Here is a 23,573-nt window from a genome sequence, read left to right as displayed (position 1 = left end):
AGGGACGTTGTAGTCAGGCTCACGTTTTAAACATACAAAACCATAAAATTCACCTGTTATAGTTACCTCAAGTAACTACAACTCATGCCCTAAGGTAACTATAACTCTCACCCTCACCATGGACTGCTAATGACCCCACAAATTTTGGCACTCATGACATCTTTGGTAACATCAATGATATTATCAATGTAATATATGCAGTAAAGGTTTTGACAAAAAAAAACTGTGCATGGCGGGGGCACAAGTTATAGTTACCTTAGGGCACAAGATATAGTTACTTGAGATAACTCAAACAGGTACATTTCTATGGTTTTGTACATTTAAAATGTGAGCCTAGCTATGATGTCCCTGTAACCTTTGGTTTTTCAAGTAAATATCTATACATTACCTAGTGGTGGTCGCCACTTGGTAGTTATAGTTAGGACCTAGTTTCTATATGAAATGTGTTTTTTATTTGCCTATATTTTTGGTGCCGCTTGACAAATCTTTCCCAACAAAAAAATTGCCAGTCACGTCAGCTGCTGTCTGGAAGGTTCCGGGGTGACCTGTGCATGGGGACGTAAAAGGGAGGGGGTCCCAAAACTCTTTTTCCCCCATTCATTTTTCCATTGGAAAAATTGAACAGCCAGAAGCACAGACTGAATATTGAAGAGAGTTTATTCAGGTGTGTAGACTTAACACTAGCTGTGACATTTAGAAGTGAGAGTGGGTGCTAAACATTGAAAGGAGGGGGCGTGGCTTCGGGCGTCAAGATGGCGGTCGCACTCTGAGAGTGCTCTGGACCCCTCCGTCATCCACCCGATGTTACCACGATTTGACGACTTAGCGGTGCTGCGCCGACTGTCCATGCGGTTTCCCCATCCCACTGGGGTCCCGTTGAGATGAGCGGTGGTGGGATCGGGCCCGTTCGTACATCGCGGCCTGGATGCTAAAATGGGCGTCGGGCCGGACCGCCTCGAGGAGGTTGATGCTGAGCGGCCTGCCCCCTGACGTGGCTGCCTTGATCCGGGGCGACACAGGGTCCGAAATGCCCAAAGAAATGGGAGGCAACCCCTGAAACTCACCAGACAGTGAGAGAGGCACAAGAAGAGCGTCCCCTGCAGCGAGCGCCACCTGGCCCCCCTGAGTGAGGAGAGCAGTGTGCCGGAGCACATGATGAACTAGATGGGTGACAGCTGCGCAGTGGCCCGAGCGCTGGAAGTAAAACACCCCTAAATGAGGATAGAAGAAATAGGCTCCAAGTAAGAGGAACCCAGAATCCTGGACCGCCCTTCAGGGCCCTTTATAAGTGGGACCTACCGCAAAATCCTCTGAGGTGGAAACGAGCCGAACAGGCAGAAGCAAAATCCTTTGAACCACCCATTGGTCCGCGCGGTTGTAACTCGATCAATGCATACCCACCATCATTAACGGTGGACTGTAGGAGGCTGGACTGGCTTGTAGTGAGTACCAAGGGGTACTTGCACCTTGCACCAGGCCCAGTTATCCCTTATTAGTGTATAGGGTGTCTAGCAGCTTAGGCTGATAGATAATGGTAGCTTAGCAGAGCAGCTTAGGCTGAACTAGGAGACGTGTGAAGCTACTACAGTACCACTTAGTGTCATATGCACAATATCATAAGAAAACACAATACACAGTTATACTAAAAATAAAGGTACTTTATTTTTATGACAATATGCCAAAGTATCTTAGAGTGTACCCTCAGTGAGAGGATAGGAAATATACACAAGATATATATACACAATAGCAAAAATATGCAGTATAGTCTTAGAAAACAGTGCAAACAATGTATAGTTACAATAGGATGCAATGGGGAAACATAGGGATAGGGGCAACACAAACCATATACTCCAGAAGTGGAATGTGAACCACGAATGGACCCCAAACCTATGTGACCTGGTAGAGGGTCGCTGGGACTATTAGAAAATAGTGAGAGTTAGAAAAATAACCCTCCCCAAGACCCTGAAAAGTGAGTGCAAAGTGCACTAAAGTTCCCCTAAGGACAAAATAGTCGTGTTAGAGGGAGAATGCAAGGAAAACACAAATCAGCAATGCAACAACAATGGATTCCTGTCTGAGGGTACCTGTGGAACAAGGGGACCAAGTCCAAAAGTCACAAGCAGCTCGGAGGTGGGCAGATGCCCAAGAAATGCCAGCGGTTGGTGCAAAGAAGCTCTTACTAGGCTGAAGAACTGTGAATACTGCAGGAACGACAAGGGCTAGAGACTTCCCCTTTGGAGGATGGATCCCCCACGCCTTGGAGAGTCGTGCAGAAGTGTTTTCCCGCCGGATGGACGCCAACAAGCCTTGCTACACGCAAATCGTGCGTTTGGCGTTTTTGGACGCTGCTGGGGCCCAGGAGGGACCAGGAGGTCGCAAATTGGACCTGCAGAGAGAGGGGACGTCGAGCAAGACAAAGAGCCCTCACTGAAGCAGGTAGCACCCGGAGAAGTGCCAGAAACAGGCACTACGAGGATGCGTGAAACGGTGCTCGCCGAAGTTGCACAAAGGAGTCCCACGTCGCCGGAGACCAACTTAGAAAGTCGTGCAATGCAGGTTAGAGTGCTGTGGACCCAGGCTTGGCTGTGCACGAAGGATTTCCGCCGGAAGTGCACAGGGGCCGGAGTAGCTTGCAAAGTCGCGGTTCCCAGCAATGCAGCCCAGCGAGGTGAGGCAAGGACTTACCTCCACCAAACTTGGGCTGAAGAGTCACTGGACTGTGGGGGTCACTTGGACGGTGTCGCTGGATTCGAGGGACCTCGCTCGTCGTGCTGAGAGGAGACCCAAGGGACCGGAAATGCAGCTTTTTGGTGCCTGCGGTTGCAGGGGGAAGATTCCGTCGACCCACGGGAGATTTCTTCGGAGCTTCTGGTGCAGAGAGGAGGCAGACTACCCCCACAGCATGCACAAGCAGGAAAACAGTCGAGAAGGCGGCAGGATCAGCGTTACAGAGTTGCAGTAGTCGTCTTTGCTACTATGTTGCAGGTTTGCAGGCTTCCAGCGCGGTCAGCGGTCGATTCCTTATCAGAAGGTGAAGAGGGAGATGCAGAGGAACTCGGCTGAGCTCATGCATTCGTTATCTAAAGTTTCCCCAGAGACAGAGACCCTAAATAGCCAGAAAAGAGGGTTTGGCTACCTAGGAGAGAGGAAAGGCTACTAACACCTGAAGGAGCCTATCAGCAGGAGTCTCTGACGTCACCTGGTGGCACTGGCCACTCAGAGCAGTCCAGTGTGCCAGCAGCACCTCTGTTTCCAAGATGGCAGAGGTCTGGAGCACACTGGAGGAGCTCTGGACACCTCCCAGGGGAGGTGCAGGTCAGGGGAGTGGTCACTCCCCTTTCCTTTGTCCAGTTTCGCGCCAGAGCAGGGGCTAAGGGGTCCCTGAACCGGTGTAGACTGGCTTATGCAGAATTGGGCACATCTGTGCCCAACAAAGCATTTCCAGAGGCTGGGGGAGGCTACTCCTCCCCTGCCTTCACACCATTTTCCAAAGGGAGAGGGTGTCACACCCTCTCTCAGAGGAAGTTCTTTGTTCTGCCATCCTGGGCCAGTCCTGGCTGGACCCCAGGAGGGCAGCTGCCTGTCTGAGGGGTTGGCAGCAGCAGCAGCTGCAGTGAAACCCCAGGAAGGGCAGTTTGGCAGTACCAGGGTCTGTGCTACAGACCACTGGGATCATGGGATTGTGCCAACTATGCCAGGATGGTATAGAGGGGGCAATTCCATGATCATAGACATGTTACATGGCCATATTCGGAGTTACCATGGTGAAGCTACATATAGGTAGTGACCTATATGTAGTGCACGCGTGTAATGGTGTCCCCGCACTCACAAAGTTCAGGGAATTGGCTCTGAACAATGTGGGGGCACCTTGGCTAGTGCCAGGGTGCCCTCACACTAAGTAACTTTGCACCTAACCTTTACCAGGTAAAGGTTAGACATATAGGTGACTTATAAGTTACTTAAGTGCAGTGTAAAATGGCTGTGAAATACCGTGGACGTTATTTCACTCAGGCTGCAGTGGCAGGCCTGTGTAAGAATAGTCAGAGCCCCCTATGGGTGGCAAAAGAAATGCTGCAGCCCATAGGGGTCTCCTGGAACCCCAATACCCTGGGTACCTCAGTACCATATACTAGGGAATTATAAGGGTGTTCCAGTAAGCCAATGTAAATTGGTAAAAATGGTCACTAGCCTGTTAGTGACAATTTAAAAGTAATGAGAGAGCATAACCACTGAGGTTCTGGTTAGCAGAGCCTCAGTGAGACAGTTAGGCACCACACAGGGAACATATACATGCACACCTATGAGCACTGGGGCCCTGTGTGACAGGGTCCCAGTGACACATACATATAGGCCACAAACCTATGAGCACTGGGGTCCTGACTAGCAGGATCCCAGTGACACATAACAACCATACTGAAATCATGGTGTTTTCACTATGAGCACTGAGGCCTGGCTATCAGGATCCCAGTGAGACAGTGAAAACAGTGACAAACACCCTGACATACACTCACAAACAGGCCAAAAGTGGGGGTAACAAGGCTAGAAAGAGGCTACCTTCTCACATGGACCAGGTGCCCGGGCCGGAGCGACGGCGGATCCACTGCCGGGACATCGTGCCCCCGGGTCCAGGACCCCGGCGACCCTGGGCTGGTGGCCATCCAACGAAATCCTGGGCGTGCTGGGGTGGGCCCCGGGGTTCTCCCCACCAAAACTTGCCACAGGGGAGCCCCGTCGACGGCCTTTCGCCCCGACACACGTGCCGGAACATCCTAAGGAACTATACAACTGACCCCCGTCCCCCGCATTAAGATGGGGAAAGACAAGGCAAACAAACAACCCCCGGCCTCTCAGCAAAAGATCGACCAGTTCACTACACCGGCAGGTCCCCGGGGGGGAGGAGACGCGGCTGGCGGAGGTCCCGCTATGGACGGAGTGAATGCCATCCTTCATGCAATCCAATCATCGCAAGTAGCCGTAGAGACCAAAATCGGAGAAGTACGAGAGGACATGGGTCTCATTCGACAAGACCTCAGAAATGCGGTGAGTCGTATCACTGAAGTGGAAGCCCGCGTCTCCCAGACTGAAGATGAGCTATCCGATCTTAAAACCAAGGTGGCACAGCTACAAACTCAAACCAGCGAGCTGCACCGCCGCGCAGAGGATGCCGAAAATCGTTCAAGGCATAACAACTTGCGCTTTATCGGATTCCCCAAGGGCGTGGAAGAAGATAGGGCCTACGAATTTCTGGAGCAGTGGATCAAGACCTGGATGCCAGATCAAACCCTCTCGGCTTGGTTTGCAGTAGAGCGCGCCCACAGGGCCCTTGCCCCACACCCCCCTCCGGGTGGCCCTAAACGCCCGATGATTGCACGCTTCTTTAATTTCAAAGACCGAGACAATATCCTTAAAGAAGCCAGACGCACTGAGGATCTCCAATGGGAGAACCACAAGATCTTAATTTTCCCAGACTACACCCGTGAAGTCCCGACCCGCCGCCGATCATACGAGCACGTGAAGCAAAAGCTCAAAGCAATGCAGCTATCATATATGCTCCTCTTCCCCCGCAAGACTTAAAGTACTCGTGGCTGGGAAAGCTTACTTCTTCGAATCTCCTGAGAGTGCGTGGGATTGGCTAACAGAGGAGGGCGTCGGGGCCCGGAGGGGGCCCCTGAAACCAACTGGGGGGGGCCCTTGCGAGGGCCACCCCGTGGAGGGACCCCAGAGGAGCCGAAGGCGCACCAGATCCCGTAGAGGAAGGCAGAGAGACTCATGCATCCCCCCCAACGACGAGGCAGCTCGAGACCCCGATACGCAGACTGAGGAGGCCCCCGCCGGGCCCTCAGCGCCCCGAGACACAACGCAAGCTGCGGACGACAACCGCTTGAGCCAGTCCCCGGTGCTTGGGTAACTTGAACCAGTGGGCTCCCACTGGGACGCATTCGACAGAATTGGGACCCGGGTGCACACCACAGACTCCGGGGGAGATACCACGGGTGGCGTTATTGCCCCTCAGCACACATCATGTAAATTTTGATCCAGACCTGCTAAATTGCAATTGATCCGACTATATGGAGGGGTCCATCACTCCACCCCAACGACAGTCCTTCTGGCTGTTAAGTTTTGGTTGAAAAGTAGGGCGACAGATGCTTCCAGGGAGGGAGTATGGGGAGGGGGGTGGTTGGGGGGCAAAGAGTTTAAATCGGGTTTAGATAGTAGAATGTTTACTTGTTTTCTTTATCTTCTTTACTATTTAAATATTCCAATGTTACGTTTGAGACGGTCATCCCGGAGTCCACAATCAGGCAATCAAAACCACATAACACCCACACAGTCCACGCCCTGCCCCCATTGACCCACATTATCTCATGGAACGTAAATGGCCTACTAGATAAGATCAAGAGATCCGCAGTATTCAATACCCTCTGCAGATACTCCCCCTCAGTGGTCCTATTACAAGAAACCCATCTCCTTGGGACTAAATGCCCCATGCTTGCACGAGGATACGACAGGGTTTATCATGCAGGTTTCTCCAGAGGATCCAGGGGGGTGGCCATTTTGCTCCACCGCTCACTACCCATGGTGGTTACAGCCACACAATCCGACCCCCAGGGCAGATTTGTAGTAGTTATGGGGACCCTTCATGGGTCACCGATAAACCTTGTATGTGTGTATGGACCCCGACGGGACTAGACGCATTCTTACTCTCGCTTCGCCGCGTGGCAGCGGGTCTCCCCCAGGGTACCACCCTGCTGGGAGGGGACTTCAACGCCGTCCTCAGCCCCAGCTTGGACATATCCGGCAAAATCACTGTTAGTAGATCCGCCCGAGCTTCGAGTCTTAGCAGCTGGGCAGAGAGCCTTGGCCTGTGCGAGGTATGGAGAACCTGGCATCCCAGGGAGCGCCGGTACACGCACACCTCGGCTGCCCACTCAACACAGTCCAGAATTGACCTCATATTCATGCCTGCTCTCGACATTAATAGCGTCACGGGTGCGGAGCTGCTGCCCAGCGGAGTCTCAGACCACGCGCCAGTGCGCGTCTGGCTGGGTGGCACAGACCCCACCAGACGCCCGATGTGGCGCCTGAACGCATGGTACCTACAGGACAATGACTACACCCAAGAAATTAGGAACCACCTTACCCAATATTTCGAGCTGAATCTGGGTTCGGTCCAATCCCCGGGCACACTATGGGCCGCCTGCAAGGCCACTCTTAGAGGACAAGCCAAGTATCTCCTCCGCTCACGCGAGCGTGCCAGGGACTCTCAGCTGTCCGAGTTGGAGACCAAGGCACTAATCCTAGAGCGTCAGCAGACGACCTCAGCATCGGCCTCTGTTCTGAGACAGCTTACTAAGATCAGAGAAGAAATTAAACACATAGCAATGGATTCAGCAAAACATATTTGGAGGGCCTCAGCAGCACGAATATATGGCTGGGGGGACAAAAACGGGAAACTGCTACACTGGCTGGCCACCCGCCCTCTGGCCAACAGGATCATACCTGAGATCAAGGAGGATTCGGGTTCCCTTTCCAAAACTCCTATAGAAATTGCGCAAAGATTCGCTTCCTATTACATGCGCTTATACGCAGAACACTCCCGACCCACTGCCGAGAAAGAATCCCCCCTTTTAAACGACATTACTCTTCCCAGTGTTCCCCTGGCGATATGGAATAGACTAGACGAACCTATTGACCTCGCGGAGGTCATAAGCGCGATCACCAGCTTGGCGCTGGGCAAGACCCCCGGGCCAGACGGATTCCCTGCGGAGCTGTATAACAGGTGAGGTGACATTCTGGGTCCCCACTTGCTCAGTATGTACGAAGAAGCCGAAAAACAGGGCAGCTTCCCTACTGAGATTGACCAAGCCACAATTGTGGTGATCCCCAAGACTCAACCGCCATCACGACACTGCTCGGCATACCGGCCCATCTCACTTCTAAATACGGAGATCAAAGTGCTGTCTTCGATCCTTGCCTCTAGACTAAAGGAGGTGATACCTACCCTGATACACCCCGACCAGTGCGGCTTTATGCCTACCCGCAGTACCCGACACTGCATCAGGCGTTTACACCTAGCTTTGGCACATCGTACGACCTTGTCACACCCCCCCCTGGCGCTACTCCTACTTGACTTCGAAAAAGCTTTCGACACGGTAGATTGGTCCTTTCTGGATCAGGTGTTACTTAAAAATGGACTCGGGCCTAAATTCCGAAGACTGGTAAAGCTCCTTTATTCTAGTACGACGGCCCGGGTACAAGTGAACGGAGTGGTCTCCGACTCATTCTCAATTGGCCGTGGCACCCGACAGGGATGCCCACTATCCCCGCTGCTCTTTGCACTAATAATAGAACCCCTGGCGATACTGCTGCGAAATGATCCCCTGATCGAGGGTTGGTCCTGGCCCAACTGCCCAGAGGACCGGGTAGCCATAGACACGGATGATGTCCTACTGTACATTTCCAACCCGGCCAGAAGCGGTCCCTGTGTCTTACAAATTCTGAACCTCTTCGCGGAAGCCTCGGGACTGATCCTAAACCCTAATAAATCCCTACTGGTCCCCCTACATCGTTCCCGGGACTGTATAGACTGGCAGCAAAACATCCCAGTGCGAAGGAACAGCTTTAAATATCTGGGAATATATATCTCACTACTACCCGAGCTGACATGGGAGCTCAACATCACACCACTAACTAGAAGAATCAAAACTGACCTACAGCGCTGGAGGGCTCTCCCCTTAAACCTGCTTGGCAGAATAGCACTGTACAAAATGATGATCCTCCCCAGACTCCTATATTTACTGCAAAATTTCCCACACCCCATCCCCAAGAAATGGTTTGGTGAGATGGATTCACTGGCGCGTCAATTTATGTGGACACCCGTCCACGACTCGCGCTCAAAACCTGTCAAAGAGACGTTTACGACGGGGGACTGGGCATGTCCAACACCCATTATTATCTCCACGCAATGCACTTGCTCGTGATCAATGACTGGGTGGGGGGCGGGTGGTCAGACCCGGCGTATCGATTGGAGCTCCGGTCACTGAGCTACCCGCGGATCTTTGATATCCTGTACGGGGGCCCGATATCTCGGGACATCCCAGACGTGACTAAAGTGACTTTACTGGGTTGGCGGGTGGCCCAGAGACTGTCGGGGTGGTGGGGGCGCCTTACCCAGCAGGCCCCACTATGGCACGGGAGGCACCTAACGGAGGTGGCGAACCTGGAGGGCTTTCAGAATTGGGATAACATAGGTATCTCTACCCTGGGTGATGTATGGGAAGGGTCACACATGCGATCATTTGAGGACCTCCAAAAACTCTTTTCCTTAAACAAGACGCAATTTCATAGATATCTCCAGCTCCGCCACGCCCTACTAGTACACGTACAAGCTGGGGACAACATACCCGAACATAGCCCCATGGAGGCGAAGGTATTGATGGGGAGCCTGGGCAGGGGAGGTGTCTCCCAGATATACCGTGCTCTGATCGCCAATACTGCTTGCCCCCTAGAGGGGCCCCGCCAGAGATGGGAGGGATGGGTGGTCCCTATGGATGAGATGGACTGGAGCGAAGCACTGATGGTCCCCCGTACCCTGACAATGGCCACCCGCTTCCGGTTAATACAGACCTTTTACCTCCACACAGCCTACCTCACACCAACCAAACTACACCGGGCAGGCCTCCAATCCACTGCGGAGTGCCCGCGATGCATGAACCCCACAGCAGATTTTTTTCACATGGTATGGACATGTCCAATTATAATGGCCTACTGGGGAGCGATTTTACAAGAGATCTCAGGAGTCCTACAGGAAAACATAGAAAGGGAACCACTGCCCCTCCTACTGGGGATCATGGGAGACACTGGGCTGAGAAGACCTGATCGAGCATTCCTTGGGATGGCATGCCTGGTAGCCAAAAAGGACATAATGGCGGACTGGAAAGCCAGATGTGCCCCAGCACTCACTAAATGGAGACGAGGGATGGACTGGTGTGCACTCCGGGAAAAACTGGTATACGAGGCCAGAGGATGTCCAAATAAATATGATAGGATATGGGGGAAGTGGGAAGCTGCAGCAACCACTTAGGCGATGTGTGACTCTTATTTGTATTGCGGTGCCTGGGATCCGGGACTTGAGACCGACTACTGTTAGGCGCCATGTTGGCGCTCTGTTAATGAGTGTATGTTTCCTTAACCTTTTTTTTTTTCCTCCTGCAAAATCAATAAAATATCTTTATCAAAAAACATTGAAAGGAGCGTATCAGGTACATGGGAATCATTAGGGAGCCATCGGCAGCAAATCAATAGTAGTACTAACATGGTACATGGTGTATATTGCAAGGTCTTTTCCAGGAAGGTACAGCAGGAAACTATCCAGAAGGCTGTGTTTGGCAGAGATGAAAGGGGCTCAAACTGTTCTCAAAAGTCTTGCAGGGTGAAAGATTAAGTAGATTCTGCAATCAGTGGTCCTGTTGAGGTATTGAGAACTGAAACTGCACATTGGGAGACACTGCCTGTGCATTTCAGACACAAGCTTCACTTAATGTGACTTTGGTTAAAGGCTGTACTCAAAAGGTCTCACAGAAGCACAGACTGCACCTGTGGGATATAAAACTCACCCAAAAGGGCCACAAATAACAGAGTTCCAAACATGAGAGTGTTCCGGGACAGCCAATGAGGAAAGAGAACACGTAGTATCCTGAGAAGTCGCTGTAAAAACTGCAGGTCCAGCCGAGGCCTGTGGATGAAAGAAAACCAAGCCAGCAGATAAGGCACAGAGCACAAAAACAGGTAAATCTGCAAGCAAACGCATCCCCATAACAAGCATTGACAAAGCTAAAGACCTAAACAAGAGCTGCTGACTTTGGCAAGGTGTTTTGCCATGTTGTACACCAGTGTGGCTGCTGTTCACCATGGCTAAAAGTTAGTGGTGTGGAGTGGGGTAGTACAGTGCTGTAGAGTGGATTTGTTGGAATGTCATACAGTGGAGTAGGAGGAGTAGAGTGTTGTAGAATTGAGTAGCGGGGAGTAGAGTTCAGTGGAAGAGTGGAGTGGGGTGGAGTGAATTGAATTAGTGAGGTGGACTGGATTGGAGTGGGGTAGATTGAAATGGGGTGAGGTAGTTTGGTTTGGGGTGGATTAGATTGGAGTGGGTGTATTGGATTGGAGTGATAGAGCTGGGGTGGGGTGGATTGGACTGGGTGGGATGGATTAGATTGGGCTGGAGGAGGATGGATTGGATTGGATTGTGTGGGGATGACTGGATTCATGTGGGGTGGACTGGATTCAGTGGACTAAAATGCAGTGGATTGGACTGGAGTAGGGTGGATTGGAGTGGGGTGGTTAGGACTGGGGTGGTGTGTATTGTTTTGAAGTGGGGTAGATTGGATCGCACTGGAGTGGGGTGGGGTGGGCTGGACTGGTGTTGACTTGATAGATTAGACTGGGGCCGTCTGGATGGATTGGAGTGGAGAGGACTGATCTGGGATGGGAGTGGATTAGATTGGGTTAGAGTGAGTGGACTGGAGTACAGTGTGGTGAACTGTAGTGAGTGGGGTGGGGTGGATTTGAGTGGTGTGGAAAGGATTGGAGTGTGGTGGGCTGCAGTGGGATGGATTGTAGTAGGGTGGGGCAGACTGAAGTGGGTGGACTGAACTGGGATGGTGTGGGGTGTATTGGATTGGGATGGGGTGGATTGTAGTCGGGTGGACTGGAGTGGGGTAGGCTGGATGGTTTGAATTGGAGTGCGGTGGGCTGAACTGGGATGGGGTGGGTGGATTGGAGTGGAGTGGAGCAGGGGGGATTTGATTGGATTGAAATAGGATGGGTGGGGTGGATTGGGGTGCAGAGGGGTGTATCGGATTGGAGTGGGTGTAGAGTAGAGGACTAGAGTGAGGTGAATTGTATTGAGTCGGTGGAGTGTGGTGTATTGGATTGAGTGCGATGGGGCGGATTGGAGTGGATTGGATTCCAGTGTGTTGGACTGGATTGGAGTGGAGTGGATTGGTGTGGGACAGATCGAAGTGGGGTAGACAAATGTAGTTCTGAATGGGGTGGACTCGACTGCAGTAGAGTGGGGTGGATTGAGTAGGGTGGATTGGTGTAGGATGGATGGAACTAGAGTATGGTGGATTGAACTGGGGTAAGGTAGATAGGATTGGGGTGGGTGGTTTGGATTGGTGTGATATGGCTGGGTTGGATTGGAGTGGATGGGCTGGACTGGGGTGGACGGGAGTGGGTGGACTGGAATCACTGGATTGGAGTGGAGTGGACTGGCCTGGAGTGGGGTGGAGTGGATTGAACTGGGGTGGGGTGGATTGGACTGTGGTGGGCTGGACAGATTGGACTGGGTTGGACTTAACTGGGATGGGGGTGAGGTGGATTAAAATGGGACAGAATAGTTGGATTGGAATAGAGTGTAGTGAATCAGAGTGAGTGGGGTAGACTGGATTGGAGAGGGGTGGAGTGGTTTGAAATGGCGTAGATTGGATTGAGGTGTGGTGGACTGCAGTGGGATGATTGGAGTGGGGTGGAGAGGACTGCAGTGAAGTGGATTCCATTGAGATGGGGTGGATGGACTGAATTTGAGTGGGGTGGACTGAACCATGGTGGGGTGAATTGGATTGGGGGTGGGATGGGGTAAATTAGAGTGGAGTGGATTGGACTAGGGTGGATTGGAGTGAGGTAGGCTAGACGGAGTGGATTGGAGTGCAGTGGACTAAACTGGGATGGGGTGGTGTAGACTGAGGTAGAGTGGAGTGGATTGGACTGAAATGGGATGGGTGGGGTGGATTGGACTGACGTGGATTAGAGTGGAGTGGATTGGAGTGGGGTAGGCTGGATGGATTGGACTGGAGTGCAGTGGACTGAACTGAACTGGGATGGGGTGGAGTGGAATGGATTGAGGTAGAGTGAGGTGGACTGAGTGGGGTGGATTGGACTGAAATGGTTTGGCGGAGGATCTGGAGGGGTGGATTGGATTGAGTGGGGGGAGATTGAGTGTGGTGGATTGCACTGAGGTGGGGTGGATTAGAATGGAGTGGGTTGGACTAAGAGGGGTGGATTGGATTGGATTGGGTTGGATTAATTTTGGCTGCATTGATTAGATAGGGGTAAACTGGATTGAAGTGGGGTAGATTACTGTGGTTTTGAGTGGGGCGGATTAGACTGGAGTAGGGTGGTTGAATGTGGACTGAATTGGACTGAAGTGGGTGAATTAAAGTGGACTGCATTAGAGTGGGATGGACGGGGGTGGAGTGGGATGGACTGAATTGGACTGAGGTAGATTGGGTAGCAGTGGAATTGATTGTAGTGGAGTGGGTTGGATTGGAACAGGGTGGGTTGGTGTGGACTGGGGTGGGATGGATCAGAGTGAATTGGATTAGATTACAGTATGGTGGATCAGACTGGAGTCGGGTGGATCAGACTGGAGTGAGATGGATTGGCATGAGGGAGTAATGGATTGGTGTGGGATGGATTCGATTGTATTGCTGAGAGCTGGACTAGATTGTACTGGGGTGGATTGGGATGGAGTGGAGCGGACTGGCGTGAGGTGAGGTAGACTGGATCGGAGTGGGGCAGGTTGTTTTGGATTAAAGTGGGGCAGATTGTTTTGTGCAGATTGTTTTGGATTGGAGTGGAGCAAATTGGAGTGGAGTGGGGCATATTGTTTTCGAATGAAATGGGGCAGACTGGGGCAGAAGGAAGTGGGACAGACTGAATTAGGGTGGATTGGTAGTGGTGTGGAATTCCTATACCTTTACACCCAGGACATATTGTCAAGGACAACAAGGTTTCATGTTTATTTCTCCTCCAGTCCCCTGCAGCAAAATCCTTCTGGTTTACAGTATCACATTATAGACCAGGAAAGAGCATTGTCTGCAATTAAGGTACTATCTGCGCCCATATGTTAATGCTGTTTGAACTTGCACTTATGGTTCATTAATGCAAAGACTTTCTTATTAGGGTGAGCACTCTAAGAATATGTTGTAACCTCGGACTGCACCAAAGACAGTGGTTCCAGTATAAAAATGTGTACAAATATTTGCAAATTTTAACAATATTAGGCTATGTATAATGCTCCCAGGTTGCTCTCTGGTTTGATGTAAATATTTGCAGCAGCTTGAAAGCAAGATTGGTGACTCTTTTCTTTCAAAGTAAAATGTTCACAAAAATGCAATTAGGAAGAACAATGTTTTGCTAAACTGCTGTGAAATTTAGATACCATTCCTTTGAAACATAGTTCAGTAAAATGTGTTGATGCATGCTAATATTTCCAAAAATAATTACTAATGGAAAGATCTGTGTAACCGGTTCAAACAAGATTAAGGGAAACATGAAAATAAGCAAGCATTGGCAAAGCCAATAGGTCTGACATTGGCGGTCAGCCTTTTCGTTTTGTCAACGCATGTCTGGTTTTGACATTGTTTTTGTAAAAAAAAAACGTTATTGTTGTGGGATCTGCCAGGCCCTCATTACAAATATTGGCCAAAAAATTTTGCTCTCAAAAAGCACATCTTACCTCGGGAGTTCAGGGCACTGAACAAAACTACTTTATGTGCCAATATGCTCCTTGTGAAAGAGTAGAATGCTGTCACTCACAGTGAAGACACCCAACAAATAAAGAGATAGAATTTTGATAAGAAAAGCAAAAAGTATTTGATAATTCTTAAAGAAAATCACAAAGTGCACACATAGAATATGTCCTTACATTAGTGCACGTTTACAAGTTTCATGACATCACACAAGAAATTACAGAAGTAGGCCAGGAAATCGTACAACTAAAAAATATTTGGGAACTGCATTTTAGCACAAGCAAATATGTATGTCTAGATTTGGTTATGCGAAAATCTGTTGAGCGTTTACTAGATCTCTTTCCCTCCAACCATTGTTTCCTAACCCCGGAAAGAAGTTTTAGTTCTGCCCTTGTTGGGAGTAAATTTCCACCCTTTCACTCTATTGAAAAGATTACAAAAGAGCTAGTGAAGACCCCTAAAACATGCACGTCAGTAGGTTTGTACTGACTCAAAATGGCATTCCAACCCTAGAACTGTTGCTTACCCCTATCTCCAGCCTATGGGTGTAGCACTTCTTAAAGGTTCCTAAAAAAGGTAATTGCTAGTATTCAAACCCTACTACAGTATGAGCCTTGGCATAGTCAGAGGAGCTATTATCAGAGCTCTTATATGAGATTGCTGCCATAATTTGTCACCGCACCAAATGGACAAATAGATTTATGAAGCAACCTGTCCGATGTACAAGTAGATATTTTATAAACTTCCACACCCCTGATTGGAGTGGGGTTGATTGGATTGGAGTTAGGTGAATTGTGGTGATGGGAGTGGAGCAGACTGTTTTGGATTGGAGTGGAATAGGTTGGAGTGGGGCAGATTGTTTTGGACTGGATTGAGGCAGATGGGAGTAGGGTGGATTTGAGTAGGGCATATTGTTTTGGATTAAAGTGGGGAAGATTGGAGTGAGCTGGATTGGAGTGGGCAGATTGTTTTGGACTGGAGTGTGGAATATTGTTTGGATTGGATTGGGGCAGACTGGAGTGGGGCAGATTGTTTTGACTTGGAGTGGGGTAGATTGTTTTGGATTGGAGTGGGGTAGATTGTTTTGGATTAGACTGGGACAGACTGGAGTGGGGCCGACAGTTTTGGATTTGGATTGGAGTGGGGCCGACTGTTTTGGATTGGAGTGGGGCCGACTGTTTTGGAATGGAGTGGGGCCGACTGTTTTGGAATGGAGTGGGGCCGACTGTTTTGGAATGGAGTGGGGCCGACTGTTTTGGAATGGAGTGGGGCTGACTGCTTTGGATTGGAGGGCCGACTGCTTTGGATTGGAGTGGGGCCGCCTGCTTTGGATTGGAGTGGGGCCGACTGCTTTGGATTGGAGTGGGTGGAGTGGGTGGAGTGGGGCCGACTGCTTTGGAATGGAGTGGGGCCGACTGCTTTGGATTGGAGTGGGGCCGACTGCTTTGGATTGGAGTGGGGCCGACTGCTTTGGATTTGAGTGAGGCCGATTGCTTTGGATTGCAGTGGGGCAGATTGTTTTGGATTGCAGTGGGGCAGATTGTTTTGGATTGCAGTGGGGCAGATTGTTTTGGATTGCAGTGGGGCAGATTGTTTTGGATTGCAGTGGGGTATATTATTATGGATCAGAGTTGGGCAGATTGTTTTGAATAATAATTGGGTGGATTGTTTTGGACTGGAGTGGGGCTTATTGAGTGGGGCAGACTGGAATGGGGCATATTGTTTTGGATTGGAGTGGGTAAATTGTTTTGGAGTGGTGCAGACTGTTTTTGATTAGAGTTGGGCAAATTGGAGTGGGCCAGATCAGACTGGGGTGGGTTGGAGTGAGTGGTTTGGAGTGGGGCGGATTAGAGTCGGGTAGATTGGGTTGTACTGCCCGATTATGTGTTAAAGCATAATTTCAGAAATTACACATGATAATGGAACAGTGTTGCTTTGCAATATTTCGAACAAGATGATAGTCATCTTTTGAGAACAGACCCTTCGAGCAAAAACAGAAGAAAACATGAGTAGAAAGTGAGAAAAGACAACTTGGCAAAATAAAAGCAAGTTAGCTTTAAAAAATAAAAAACTTTGCAATTTTGTTTGTCCTGCTGGACACGTTTTTGCCAGTCACAAGCCTTTTGTTTGCAGGGTGCTAAAAGTTAAAAAGAACAAAATAGTACCTCAATCATGTCGGAAGTAGCGGACGGGCACTAATGAAGTTGAATCAATCAGTGCTTGGTCCCTGCTCTACACATAGGAATGGAAATAATGCCAGGCCTGCCTTGACAAATTACGAGGGGGTAAAGAAGACTGCCACGCAAGCTAACAAATGGTGAGTGACAGGCAGCTTCAAAGCCCTTTACTTTACACAACAGAGTCTTGCACGCAAGACGCAGGTGTTAGCGCATGCACTCACAGGCTCGACCCAGAAAGCAAAGACCATAAAAGCACAAACCCAAGGGGGTCCAAAAAGCCGAAGCAAACTAGGAAAGGAATTGAATTTAAACCGCAATGCACAGGAATCACACAACACAGAAGAATCAGAACACACAAAATCAAACTCTGTTGAAAACAAAAAAAACTGTGCGATTTCAGAGAGCAGCACACAAACCTGTCAAAAGTAAACTAAGCAAAGGCAAAGTTCAGAGGGAAACCAAAAAAATTAAAAGCACAAAGCCCTAACATCAAAACATAAATGCAATTACAAATCAATACAATACAACGCATAGGCCTATAAAAACAGATGAAGAGCAAAAACCCTTATAACCAGGCGAGCCCACATATTAACAAACACACACAACAAATTAAGAATTTGAAAGCAGCACACATACAACCAAAGAAGAGTAAGGAAACAGACATACCGTAAACCAGATAAGCACACAGCAAACACACACAACACACAAAATATGGGAGACCAAAGAGTGTGAGAGAGCGTAGTTTAAACATTACCTATTTTAGATGTGAAATGCTTATATTAACAACGCTAATATTATTCATTGAAACGTATTTTAAACGTGGAGAGTTTTTTTTTCACATGCATAAACTAATGTCGACTGTAAGGAATAATTGCTTGAATTATGACTAATTGAATATATTAATACGTACGATAATTGCATTTTATTAGAATCCATAAGCCTTAAATTAGCGTGAGTCGAAAACTAGCTGTGTAGCTCTCATATTAAAGCATATTTTTCTGTTTCTCCAGTGTGCTGACTTGCAAAAGGCCATGACCCATCATTTGTTCTTTTCTTCGGTTATTGTATCATTGACTGTTATACTCTCATCCGCATGCTAGTTGCTTTAGGATAAAATTGCATGCTTTGCAACAAATATGGACACTTTCAAGGATACTGAACCACGGAAAAGAGAACTCTTGACCCGAAGAACGTGCCAGAAAATGAAGTAACCCCGGATATGCCACCTACGAAAGACGTCAATTATGAAGACCAGTCAGAAGAATGTAATTTATCGTAGAATGACAAATGCATTACTTAATGTATAATTTGATAGGTTACAGATAGTGGGGTGTAGTGACTATCCAATAGAATTTTGGGGGAAGGTATTACGAAAAAGGGATAAAAACTCATGACACAAGAGACTAAGAGCATTAGGTAGGGAATGATATCGGTTGCATCCAGAAACTCAGTCACTCTATTTGGTGATTTGAGACTTAGACAAAACCATCCTCACCCATAGACTGCCCCGTTACACTTTCTTCCTTATAAGGGAAGTGTCCCCTGCTATTCGATTAGATAGATTGACGGCGATCTAACTGATGTCCTGAAGACGAAGACTGATCCTGTATGCTGACCTATTCCGAGGAGGGTAAATTATGTTGTTGCTATTGAAATTCATTTATTTGCCTTTTCTTTCTAGGTACCAACTGCTGTGTATTTGTGATTAGAGACCTTAGTTAGATGTTTTCCAAATTGATGTTCTAAATTGTTTGCATGAAGTCCAACATGCGGATGCTAATTGTGGTTAGATGAGGCATTTCATTTTGACTGACGTGGTGCTATGCTGAACTAAACATATATGAGGTTTTAGGCGTCTAGATTTGTTCATCTTCATATTACTATCTTATGACTGTGATCTTTGCATTATTACCATATTGTGACTATGCTCTTTTGCTTCTTGGTTTTGAGATTAATACATTTGCTATTAGATTGTAATCAATAGGGAATAAAATTCACAAAACTTCAGTAAGGTGTGGTTATTCATGTTTGAAAGGTCATGGTTGCGCCGAAGGTTTACTAATGTCTAAAGTGAAATATATTGTGGTGATATATGTTGACAATATTATTGATATATTGATCAGTTATCTCGTCTTACGGTGTCTCACCACTGGGTCCAAAGATTCATCGGCCTAAAACGAGTCCCAATGTGTATAAATTAACATAGAAGGACCGTTATCAGTTCTGGTAGCAGAGGATGGTTTGGCCCTTGGGGGCCCTAGGACGGAGTTTCATTGTTTAATTTGTTTTTCTGTGATAATGCAATTTGGAGAGATGATGGGTTGCTAAGTTTGCCATGGCTTTCCCGGGATCTCGGAGCCTGCCTAAATGAGTTGGGAATGTTCTCGGCGCCATAGTATGTGTGGTTAGGGTTTTTGCGCTTACTTAAGCTTATGCATCTTGCAGGTGGTTGTGAAAATTGTGTGTGTATTTAGGCCAAATTAAGGGGGTCATTCTGACCCTGGCGGTAATTACCGCCATGGCGGAGGTTGGCGGTAGCACCGCCAACAGGCTGGCGGTGCACCGCTGGGCATTCTGACCGCGGCGGTTCAGCCGCGGCCAGAAACGGAAAGTCGGCGGTGTACCGCTGACTTTCCGCTGCCCTTGAGAATCCTCCATGGCGGCGGAGCGCGCTCCGCCGCCATGGGGATTCTCCCCCTACCGCCATCCTGTTCCTGGCGGGTCTCCCGCCAGGAACAGGATGGCGGTAGGGGGTGCCGCGGGGCCCCTGGGGGCCCCTGCAGTGCCCATGCCAATGGCATGGGCACTGCAGGGGCCCCCGTAAGAGGGCCCCACAAAGTATTTCAGTGTCTGCTATGCAGACACTGAAATACGCGACGGGTGCCACTGCACCCGTCGCACCTTCCCACTCCGCCGGCTCAATTCTGAGCCGGCGTCCTCGTGGGAAGGCTGTTTCCCACTGGGCTGGCGGGCGGCCTTTTGGCGGTCGCCCGCCAGCCCAGTGGGAAACCCAGAATGACTGCTGCGGTCTTTCGACCGCGGTACGGTCTTCTGGCGGTTCCCGCTTGGCGGGCGGCTCCCGCCGCCCGCCAATATCAGAATCACCCCCTAAGTGTTGTTTAGCAGGAGTAGGCGTACTCCACAGTATGAGAGTAGGGAAGTTGGCGTACTTCAGGTGAATGTAGCGCTTGTTGCTCAAAAATTATCCACGTGGTTGACTGTCGTGTACGGACCTGTTGAGGTCTAAGACTTCGGAGTATGATGGTAAATGTGGTTTATGTTGTAATCTGTGCGGTTTAATAGGTCAATCGGGCGTGGTTGACAAGTCGAGTTTGAGTTATGATGTATGTATGAAACCTTCGATGGAGATTTGACAAATTCTAAAGTGCACTAGAAGGAGTTATTGACAAGTCGAGAGTAGGATTTGCAGGTCGAATTCTGCTTGCGTATGTGGGAACTGAGAAGGAGAGAGTAGTGGCCGAGGCTTCAATTGAAATCTCTGTAAAGTTCTGAAGCGAATGTGTTACCCTCCCTGTAGTAAACCAACAGATTTGTGTTGTCATTTTAAGGTGCTCGCAATAATTTGCATTAGTTTGTATGAATTGTAAGGGTCAGTGAAGAGTGGACGAGCCGCAAGACTTTGTCAGCTGCAGTGTGTGTGAGTGTGACGTCAGTGGTGCCGCGCTGAGATAGGTCAGATGCCGAGAGGGGTCGCGCACGGATTGGCTGCCGTCCGTGAGAGCAATAGGTTGAGAAAGGGCAGGTGAAGAGTGTCCTGGGAACTAAGCCATTTCTGATTAAAAATGAAATAAAGAATTGCAAAAAATTAATTTTGTCAAGGCATTCAAAAGCGCTCTAAAAGGAGATGTATATATTGTAGCAACTGATGGTGAACCTACACCACCTGAGGGTACTCCGGCTTACATAGTGATGGAAGAAAAAGGTGTCGCACCTTGCTTATGGATGAAACAGTGGCGCAAATTAACGGAAAAAGAAGGGTGTTTAGCGTTTCCAGAGCATGGGACGTTTAATCCAAAGATATTAGAAAACCTGAGGTGGATGTTAAGTACACAGAAGCCACCTCCGAGACCGGCACAATATGAGGCTTTAGCGATTTGGGACTTAATGGCTCTTAGACACAGACAAGAAAGGTTTCAGAGAAGGCTGAGAAGGGCAGAAAAATCATATGCAGAAGCTAGGTGGGACAACGAGAACAAAATGTGGAGAAGGGGAATCGTAGATGGGTTGAAGTTATTTCCGGCAATAACCCAGGGAGAAGAGACACAGGGAAAGAAAGCCTCTTGTAAAACCGACAAAGATTCTGGCAAAACTAAAGAAAATAAGAGGTCCTGGGAAGAGGAAGATGATGAGGAATTTATGGATAGATTGTTACATGATCGTCCGCCACCGGATGCGGTGAGCGACAGCACTCCAAGCACTAGCTTGGATCCTGGGAACCAGACGCAAGAGAAGGGTGTTACTGATACGGTACAGACTAGCGATACAGCTTTGATACAGAATGGTGTCAGTGTACCCACTGCACCAGACTTGCCGATACAGTTGCAACATCCACCGCAGATAAAAAGAATTTACCCTGATGTTCCAGTGCTTGAGACTACTACGAACTTGATAGTGCCACCAGACCCGATATAAACAAAGCCAAAGTTATCAAAAACAATGCCAACAAGGAAGATATTCATAGGATTTGGGCGCTCACAGTGAGTCCATCAAATAACAACACATTATGTTCATGGCACGGTGCTTTCGAGGATATCTGAACATTATGAATAAAAATGGACTCTGATACAAACAAAAAGTTGGATGTCATTTTACGAAGGAGACAGGACATATGAATAACTTCTAACTTTATATCACGAGTGCTACGACACCTGTTCTTATACAAAGCCAAAGTTAATACAGATTGAATCGACCCCGAAGCTAGTGTCTCAACCGCCACAGCTGAAACCTGGGTATAACCCTGTAACGGGACCACCGTTAGTACCTGTACTGGGTACACTGGAGCAAACCTATGGTGTTGCAGCTCCAAGACGTCTGAGTTCAGGTCAGACACCTGCCGCTATATCGTTACCTATTACTGTTGGTCCCCCAGTGCCATTATATGCGCAAGATAAAACAGGGACGTGTGATCAGGGAGTTATGACTCAGGAAGCGATAAGAGCTCCACAGATAATTGCCCCGGGAGAGCAAGTTAATGAACCACCGAGACCCTTGATGGACCTTAGCCCAGTAGGGGCACCTCTCGAAGCAATGCGTCAAGCAGGGTTGGGAGTTTTAACTCTCCAAACCATGAGTACAAATACTTCACACTCTCCAATGATACATGCAGGGAACATTTCACTGCAGGGTTTTACAGTACAACAGTTAAATGAATGGTTAGAGAAAACTTGTACTTCACAAAAGACTACAGTAACCACACTTGAACTTGAAAAAGAAAAACAAGACGAATACTTGAATATTGTACGATTAGGGACAGAAGCTGCTGAGTTAGTGGAAGGGATAATGGGAGTAAATAGGTTGGAATCATACACTGAGGCAGAATGAAGGTACTTATGTCCCAAGATCACCAAAGAGGTAGGCAAAGTACATCAGAGATTAGCAAATTTGGCAGATAAATACAATATTGATATCGGAAACACTAAGCATTTGAAAAGAAGTTACAGATTAGATTTTGACTCCAAAGATTTTGAACACATGAGATCTGCAGGCATGAAGGCACACCTGAGAGAACTGTTGCAAAGTGCACAGATTTGGGGTGCATTGGAGAAATGGGAAGGCCGATGGGCAAAGAAAAGAGATAAGGGAAAGGGAGATAGTCCAGGGTCCAATGAAGTTAGGACCACACCTAATCTAGATTCAGTAAAAATCTTACCTATGAGAGAGACAGCTGGTGGTGTTTTAGTGCATGTGCCATGGACTAGAGGAGACATTGTATCCTTTACGAATGATTATCCTAGGCTAAGAGAGAAGCCGATCGAGTGGTATCAACAGACGGACAGGTTCGTGAAGCTTGCAAAGTGTCTCTGGGAAGACTTGAATACTTTGTTTGAAATTATTGTTCCGCCGGATTTGTGGCTAGAGTGCAAGAGAGGGGTAGATTGGCCCACAAAGGAGCCGGCAAGAGATAAGGTGACTGGAGCACCTTCAGAAGAGGTGATGAAATATTATCATAAAGTAATTGAGTTCTTGAAACAAAAGGTGTCGCCGAAGGTGACCGATTGGCAGAAAATAGACCGGACCTCTCAAGAGGCTAAGGAGTCAATACATGCGTACTACGAGAGATTATTAAAAGCGTTCAAACATTACAGTGGTACTGAGACTATCGAACCGAAGGACATGAATCACCTTGTGTTTAGATTCGTCGAAGGGCTAAGACCGGAGGTCAGCCAGATGATTAAGAATCATTTGATTTGTTGGCAAGCTAAACCGATTGATGAAGTGTTGCAGTATGCAAAATACTGTAGTGATGAGATTGAGTTGAAGGAGAAAGTGATGGTGATGCAGATAGGGGCTGCACAAGCTGGAATACAGGGAAATGGAGTTCAGCAAATGATACAGCAACAACCGCAAATGAATGGTGTGTTTCAGGCACAGCCGAGAGGCAGAGGTCGAGGGTTTGTGAACCGTGGTTCAGATATGAATAATGTTGTTATTCAAAACGACGGTCAAGGAGTGAAAAAGATGTCACCATGTCACGCGTGCGGGGGCGTGGGGCATTGGAAACGGGATTGTCCAAATATGGTGAAGGATGGTGCAGTTCAGCAAAGCATTAATGTCCGTACATTACAAAATCCACGAGGTCCAAAAATGAGACATCAAAACCCGAATTTTCAGAATAATTTGG

At 48.5% G+C, this 23,573-nt stretch overlaps 1 protein-coding gene across 1 annotated transcript in view; it reads right to left on the bottom strand.

Moving 5' to 3' along the window:
* Nucleotides 1-23,573, bottom strand: part of ABCD4 (ATP binding cassette subfamily D member 4) — a 221,057-nt gene that overhangs the window by 188,548 nt on the left and 8,936 nt on the right. The window contains exon 2 of the mRNA XM_069208499.1: nt 10,617-10,735. Within this exon, the coding sequence (XP_069064600.1) occupies nt 10,617-10,735 (119 nt within the window). The remainder of the gene's footprint in view (nt 1-10,616; nt 10,736-23,573) is intronic.

Source organism: Pleurodeles waltl, chromosome 9 (assembly GCF_031143425.1).
Source record: "Pleurodeles waltl isolate 20211129_DDA chromosome 9, aPleWal1.hap1.20221129, whole genome shotgun sequence".
Classification (NCBI taxonomy): Eukaryota; Metazoa; Chordata; class Amphibia; order Caudata; family Salamandridae; genus Pleurodeles; species Pleurodeles waltl.
The sequence above is the reverse complement of the archived record's forward strand: the minus strand, read 5'-3'. Positions and strand labels throughout refer to the sequence as shown.